This window comes from Phalaenopsis equestris, unplaced genomic scaffold (assembly GCF_001263595.1).
Source record: "Phalaenopsis equestris unplaced genomic scaffold, ASM126359v1 Scaffold000240, whole genome shotgun sequence".
Classification (NCBI taxonomy): Eukaryota; Viridiplantae; Streptophyta; class Magnoliopsida; order Asparagales; family Orchidaceae; genus Phalaenopsis; species Phalaenopsis equestris.
In genome coordinates, this window is record NW_018164682.1 from 153,729 (window position 1) to 162,285 (window position 8,557).

The 8,557-nt window shown below is 31.1% G+C and overlaps 1 protein-coding gene across 1 annotated transcript in view; it reads right to left on the reverse strand.

Moving 5' to 3' along the window:
• Positions 1-1,249: 1,249 nt before the first annotated feature.
• LOC110023985 (probable WRKY transcription factor 2) overlaps positions 1,250-8,557 on the reverse strand; it is a 10,904-nt gene continuing 3,596 nt past the window's right edge. Inside the window, exons 6-7 of the mRNA XM_020723666.1 lie at positions 8,302-8,520; positions 1,250-1,401 (exon numbers count right to left, since the gene is read on the reverse strand). Coding sequence (XP_020579325.1) covers positions 1,250-1,401; positions 8,302-8,520 — 371 coding nt within the window. The remainder of the gene's footprint in view (positions 1,402-8,301; positions 8,521-8,557) is intronic.

The following is an 8,557-nucleotide window of genomic DNA, read 5'->3' on the forward strand; positions in this document are numbered from 1 at the left end:
TCCTTAAGCTTAAGAGTTTCTCAAGTCTTATACTTTAAAAAGATCAGATGTGGAACCAATTTTTGATTAGGCACTAATCCTCAAGCTTCTCCTCCCTTTTCTATTCTTTTCTTTTTCTTTCTTTTTTTCTTTTTTTCTTTTTCTTTCCTTTTTCTTTTTCTTTCTTTTTTTCTTTTTCTTTTCTTTTTCTTTTTCTTTTTTAGGCAAGGATTACTATTCTTTTACTCAGGCAAGGATTACTATATCTAGATAGACCTTTAATAATTTTGAATCCAAGCAAAGTATTAATATTTTTCTTTCACTTAAAAACATAATAATAGTTTTGAAAATTAATTTCATTAAAAGAAATTTAAGTTTTGAAAATAAAAGGTCTAAATTTCTAAGTTTTTCAAAAATACAATTTCTCCTACTAAAGATAATTACATAATACTTAGCATTTTCCACACTAAAAAATTTTAGCTTTAAGTTTTTCTTCATTACTATGAATTTTAACTAAATTCTCTTACTCGTTTCTAAAATCAAAATTTTACTTCCCTAATATAACTTCATATACATAGTTATTTTTCAAATCAAAATCAAATTTATTTGAAATATAATTGAGAACAAATAAATTTTTTAAGTTTCTTTTAAATTTTTTATCCCTCCAAACTTAAATTTTTAATAGAAATAAAACATTTTAGCATCATATATAAATAAGCAAAAATGAAAACTAACTATAACATGCTTGCAGGAATTTTTATATCCTAATTATGCAAGTACAAAAATTAAAAACATGAGTAAAAATTTAATTGATCAAATTTTCTTTTACTTAAAATACAAAGATTCATCAAACTTCTATGTAGTGGAGTATAACATAAAAACAAATAAACACATTAACAAACATACCTGACTGCAACATAGAGAAAAATAACTTGTAGTAAATTAAAAATTTCAAACATGTAGTTTTAAGTAACGAGTTAGCTATATTCTAAACCCTTCCAAGATTCCAGAATTAAGTTTAACAAACACTAACTAAATACAACAAAACAACACAATAAACACAATTACTACCACTCGAACGTACTAACTATACACAAAAATCCAAATACATCACAGTAGGTGTACTGAATAAAACATAACAACTAAAGCTAACAATTTCAACAATCTCAACTGCAAACAACAAACTACAGAATACCTGTACTATTAAAAGTTCATAACAATACATAAACATAAAATAACATAAAACAAAAAAAAAGAACTATAAATCCAACTAAGCATCATCTTCGTCATCACTATCATCACTACGCCAAGCAACAGTAGGCTCATATGGTGGATATCTTAGGTACCGAGGAAATACTACATCTCGGTTACCTATATTGAGATGCTCCATAGCTGTGTTGTACTCCTCATAATCACTTCTTCCTATCATATACCCATCCATATGCTCAGCAAAATGCTCTAAGTTTAATACCTTATTCGTAGTGTGATTGACATCATCTAAAATCCTTTGTAATAACTCAGTTTGAGACTCAGATCCTGAAGTCTGACCTCGTCATGTAGAAGCATGTGAAGTAGAGGCTCGTGAAGTAGAGGCAACAGAACTACTGGAGAATCCACCCTTCCAATTAAAAAGAGAATGATGTGAATAAGTCTTCACATTCACACTAGTAATGAGCTTAAATGGCTGTAGGATCTCCCCCAAACTATCATATTTAACACCAGCCTGCTCACAAAATGAAAAGATCAAGGATGCAAATCCCAAACTTGTGGTAGTAGCAACAATGAGAGAACTGGTAATAACTCCATAAATCAATCCTCCAATATCAATTTTCTTGGACTGCTGAATATAATAATTCAAAGTTGCTCTCTCTCTCTCGAGTCACTTCACTCAAATAATTTGTAGGCAACAGACGAGCAAAAATAAAATAATGTCATGCCTTTGCAGTGGCATCCAACTTTGAAGTAGAAAATTTTACCCTTTTTTCATTTGTAATTTTCCATAATCATCTCCCCTCAGTTAAAAATGATATAGTCTTGTCTAACTCCTCCTCAGTAGAACTATAGTTTGCGTAAAAACACAAAGTACAAGGAGGCATATGGTAAAACTTATTAATTACCTCAGAAGAAAATGGACTGTCTTCCCCCTCACTATGATTCCTTCCTCATTAGCCTCTGAGAGATTAGCATAGAACTCTCGTACAACAGAGATCACAGTGGCAACAAAAAAATAACAGAACCGCTCCAACTGGCGGCTAACAATCAACTCCTCCACGACTCCTCCTAGACTTTTGAAACATCGCTTAGGAATTAATTTCCTCTAATGCAATGCATCGCTATACCGATCCTGAGCTCTTGAACTGACAAATTTACTTGAATCGAACAGAGCTTTTCCCTTGCTTCTCTTCATTCTTGGCGTCATTTTCTAAAAAACAATGTATACAATCCAAAATAACTTCCAAAATCATCTTCAAATCACTAAACTCAACTTTTAAAAGCTTAAACTAACAAATCTATGCATTTTCCACAATTTTTCTCAAAATTTTCACCATGAATAGTGATTTTCAGGTAGATTATGAATGTGCTCAAAATACATGGTGAAAATCGCAAATTTTTGCATAGAAGTGAAGCTCTTACCTCAAGAAGATCAAATCTAACAAATTTGGCTTGAGTCTACTAAGAAATTTTCAAAATAGGTGACGCCCTAGCATAGAAATCGTGAAAAACCGAAGGTAGAATATGAAATTAAGGAAAAAATGGAGATTTTTGGACCCAAAGTTCACATAAAACCATTTGCAAACCGGTATTCGCAAACCAACTCTTAAGAACGAATGGTTCAGCGCCTAGGAACCAGTCTATCAATCTAGTCAGCGCTTAAGCGCGAGATTTGATGCTTAGGCGCCAGTGCACAATTTTTTATTTTTTTCATGTAAGTGAAATACACTCTAGCTTAAGTCAACTAACCCTCTATGGTCTCAAAAACATTCTATATACTATTTTCTTCCTTCTTGCTTATTATAACCCAAAGTTTCACCAATTTAAGCTAATTTGATTCACCACTAAATACACAAAATTTTCACAAACAAAACACTTATATTCATTCACAAACGATTACAAACTTTTTTGAAAACATAAATTCTCAATCAAAATAGTCTTGGAGAGAAAATTCCTAACACAGACTCTAAGCAAACTTAACACATAAAAACAATTTAAACCTTTCTTAACATTAACAAACAACATTAAGCACTCAAACACTAAACAAAGAACTTAATCATGAACTTAATTCCATTCTCTAGTCGATGGAACAAATTCTGGCCTATCATTAGTCTCTCCTTCAACATTTGGTATGTATATCTGAAAGAACGGACAATGATTAATAACTCTGGTTGAATCTTCTTCAATCCACTTGTTCTTCAGATACATAGTTTTATCTGCTTCTTTTATAAAATTGATATGGCTAAACGACATCTTTAGTTGCCATCCCAAATGATCCAGATGTGCGTTAACTTCCATCACTTTTGCTTCAATTGAAGCCACGTTAGCCTCAATTTTAGTGATCTTCTTTTTAGTTTTTTTTTAATAATCTGAGATAGATAGAATATTACGGATGCATAAGTCAAAGTTTGAATTTTAACTTATTCCTTACAAATATTCAGGCACTTGGCTTTTAGTTTTCTAGTATTCCAATTTTTTGGGTATTATTTCTAGAGATATTTTATTTTTAAATTTTTTTATGATTGGCAGAATTAAAAATAAAATAAAATACACTACACTATAAATTGGATTTTGGACTAAGTTAACTTTTTCAAAAGATTTTGATGCAAATTTATTGAAATAATAGGGAGCAAAATACTATTCCTCCACTCCTCAGACATGTTTTTAGTTTTTTAAAAATATTTTAGAGTCTAGTAAGCCAACAAACACCAAGATCTCTTAAATATTTTCAAACTTCAATTAGGATATTATCAGGTTGATTTTCTCCCCATAGTTTTCTTTAAAGCCTCATCAACTCCATTTTTACCAATGCAACAATAAAAACTAAAAATTTATTATTATTATTAATGATATTAAGATCAAAAAAGTCAATTGTATTTTCAAAACTTCATTGAAAATTTTATCAAAATATCTCACCCATCTATGTTGAATATCTTCAACTATGAAAAGTACTTTTTAATTTTCATCTTTATTACACTTTACTTGAATTAACTCTTTACCTTTATTTTCTCTTTATTTGCTAGTTTTCATAAACTTTTCACCATCTTTAGTATTTAAACTACTATAAATATCACTAAATGCAAAGTTCATAGCATCACAAATAGTTCTCTTGTAATTTTTATGAACCACCTTATATTTTTTCCCAATTCATTAAGCTTTTACATTTAAACCAATTTTTATAACAATTTTTTTTATATTTTATCTTTTCTTTTATCTTTTCTTGCATTCTTGCACATTATTATTCCACCACCAATTATTTGTATTTATACAATTTTTTTTTCTCTTGATTCTTCAAGTATATCTTTTATCACTTATTTAATAGTACTCGTTACTTCCAAAACTAATAATCGATGCAGAGTACTTAAAATTTTCACTTAGAATGACCTTAGAATCGTTAGATTCTATACGATCTCTTTTTTCCCATTAGAAAATAATCAATTTTTGTGTTGTTAGATTCATTCTTATAAGTAACAATGCTCATCTCTTTTTTTAATGAAATATTAACAATACAAAATCATAAGTTAAAGCTAAATTTAATATAATTTTATCCTCAATTAATCATTCCAAAATCTTCTTCAAATATATCTTTTACCACTTATTTAATAGTGCTTGTTACTTCCAAAACTAATAGTCAATGCTAGTTACTTAAATTTTCACTAAAAATGACCTTAGAATATTTAGATTCTCGATGATCTCTTTTTTCTCATAAGAAAATAATTATTTCTTTTGTTACTAGATCCATTCTTATAAGTAACGATAAGCTCATCTCTTTTTTTAAACAAAATATTAGCAATAACAAAATTATAAGTTAAAGCAAAATCTAATATTATTTTTTCCTCTTCATTAATCACTCCAAAATCTTAGTACCATGAATATTTTAAATTATTTTACCAGATCTACTCCAATAAAAATTCTTCTTCAAGAGGTATAAAGGAAGTTGAGGAGGGTTGCCAATATAGACAACATTATTATCTCATTATTACAAAGAACAAACTCAAGCAAAACAACAAATACAAATTGCATATATTTTAATATTACATGTTCCTTACTCATTGTTTATACTTTGAAAGTTACAATTATTTGGCACCCCTAACACCCCTAAGTCCAATAATAGAGAACAAAATTATTTACCTCTTTGGCAATGCTTGACTTACGAAGCAAAAAGTAAAAGCAGATACTTGGGTTGACGGTCGAAGCTAAAGTTATGCTTGGGTTGTTGCTCGAAGCAAAATTTGTGCTTTGGTCGACGCTCAAAGTAAGGACGTTGTTGACACTAGAAGGAGGGGCACTTGTTGACCATCAAAGCAGAAGTTGCATTGGGAAAATGCTCGAAAATGAAGTGGTAGAGAAGAAGGGACGCTCGTTGATGATCGAGTGGTTTCTCAAAGTAGATGTTGTGCTCTAGATGACACTCCAAAATTGAACCTAAATAGTACTTGTCAATCACAAGTAATTTAACTTTAAAACATGAGGCATGCCTCAAATGCCTCAAGGCAACACGCTTCCAAACACATGCCTCAATTAAAAAAGGCATAAGCCTTATTTGAAGGACTGACGCTTAAGTCCTAAGGCTACTATTTAGCACTTTGAATTGAGGTGCACCTTGAGGCAGATTTTTTAAATGTTGGCATAAATGAATAGCTTATGTTTTAACTGAGTTTTCCTACGAGATTAACCCCCTTCTAAGATACACTGAACCGAAGAGACTTAACTCTTTTGTGATACCAAAATCTTAGATTAATATAAACCCTATCATTTTTTCTTTAGATAGGGGAAAAGTTTCAAGTCCGCAGACCCCGAAGTTGTGAAATAATTATTCACAATTAGATTCATTGTATAGTAGTATTTTGATAATATCCTCTTCCCTAATTATGTATTTGATCACATATAAAAATTTACAAAGCTTTTATGTGTGTTCCACATATTCTATCTCCCAAATAAGATGCACCCCCTCACAACATAGGCAACCTTCCTAGGTCATACCCTGACCAATTAAGCCAATTCTATGTTCATTAAAGCCTTTGTGAGTCTAATGGGACTCAAACCTATTATTGACTCATTTACGTAATAATACGACAAAACAAATTAAACCAAATCCAAATTCAATCATATTTGCTTAGGCAACTTCTTTGGCAACACTGTAGCTATTTGAACTAATGCCATGAACATTGGACCTTAATGTGGTTCAATTAGGTTTTAACTCAAAATTGCCCCCAATTAAGTCTACATAAGTCATTTCAATCTAGTTGAATCTTTAATCTCATCAAATTAGTCTTCTTAAGAAAACAAGGGAGAATAGGTATTTAATTTTTTTTTTCCACATCAACACCTATGTGATTTTAAACATGATATCTCTTTTCTTCCCAAATTAGTCTTTTTAAGAAAGCAAGGGAGAATATTTATTTAATTTTTTTTCCACATCATCACCTATGTGATTTTAAAGATGGCATTTCTTCCAAAATTTTATATATTTATTTTATCAAACTTAACTACCTAAAAATACTCAATGACCAATTTGTAATTTAATTTATAATTTCCAATATTAACTTACATCAATCAACTATGTATTGTTTAGTTGCCAAATATTATTCTTTGATGATTTTAGTATAAATTAAAATCTATGTGACAAAATAATTAATAAAAAATATTAAAATGTGGAATAAATATCAGATGTGTTGAATCCCAAAATGTCCTTCGGGTCACACCCAAGGGATAGAACATTGGATAGATGAGAGAAAATATAAAATTAAATGAAGATAGAGTAGAGTGTATAATAATACATATTATGTTGGAATGAATTCAGTAATCCTTCGTGAAATGACTCCCCTATTTATAGATCATAGAGGTTGTCCAGTAAATTACATCTTTGTTATTGATTAAATAACAACGTTACCTGTGATTAATGAACCATTACATCTTTACATATTTGAAATCGACTCTGTTGTCTTTTGGTCTCAATAACTGTTGTTGGCACTGTTCCGTATATGTAATTGCTACTGACATCATTTCATATTTATAACTATTCAACTTGGATCCCTGATAGTCGCCGACCGACTGAAAGTTCTTCGATCAGTTGATAGATCTTCGGTTGGCTTCGCTAAAGGAACCTGGAGCCCTCCTTTTCCTTAGGAAGATTTTATTCTATCAGGCAGAGGGTGTGTCACCGTAATATGATGAACAACTTTTCTTCGGACAAGAAGTCTTGAAAAGGAGTTTTGCAAAGCGATCGTTGATCTTCTCTACTAATGAACTAGAAACGGTTGAGGGAGTCGATTTGGTACTGTCGTCATTGGTTCGGTTGTACAACATTCTTAGTTTTGATGAACTGTCCTTTAATAGGCCCATGTTTCGATCGAATGAAATGATCCTTGAAGGCTCGGTCTTTCGATCTTGATGATGCGATCCTTTTGTATCTCCTTCGTGTAATCCATCAAACTTCCTCGAAATTCGTATAGTCAAAATTTTGATGTACAAGATGTCATAAGAGTTGTTAAACAATATGAATTTAACATTTATCATCTTTAAGATTCTTCCATATCCAATTTATAAGTAATTTAACAATTAATTCCTTATGAAATATGCTTATGTTTATTTTGACAGCTTTAATGAAAAAAGAAAAGAAAAGAAAGAAAAAAAAGAAAAGAAAAGAAAAGCAAAGCTAAAGCATTTTGGAACATCCAATAAGCACAAAAAGCTAAAAAAAGAACAACTGTTCATGGCGACGCCTAACATTCTACTTTTACAAAGCAAGCCACATATTATCTATTGCACAGAACACAAAAGTCAATAGTCAAACATTCCTCTTTTCTTTAAAATATCAGTCAATTTGCATATATGCACCTCGATGTACTGAAAAGTAACTTCCAAAACACACTCATACAAGCCATAAACTCCAAAATACAAAGAAACCTATAAGCTCCCTAATTAGAAGCCATCACAATTCTCCCAAATCATTAAGACTATACCTTAAATTAATAACAGAAAGTACCTAATCCTTAGCACTTCCATCTCTTCAACGTTTCAGAACAAAACACAGAATCTAACAGTTTAGTATCTACAGCTGAGACCCCAAAGGAATTCTCTAGAGTGAGTGATAAGCCGATGAACTACCGGAAACTGATGGTCTGGAGTTGGCTGCTGGTTCTTCCTTGGGAACAATTTTTGGCATCATGAAGCCTACTGCACTGCCCAGCTGATTTTGAGACATACAAGCAGAAGTTGGAGGGAGAACGGGCATTTTTAATGATGCCAAGCTTCCAAAACCAGCCATGGAAAATCTTGGATCAAAGCCATGACGTGCCATCACATGGGAGAAATTGGAGACAGCTCCTATACGTTGATTTCTTATGGGTAAGCTGAAAGAGCG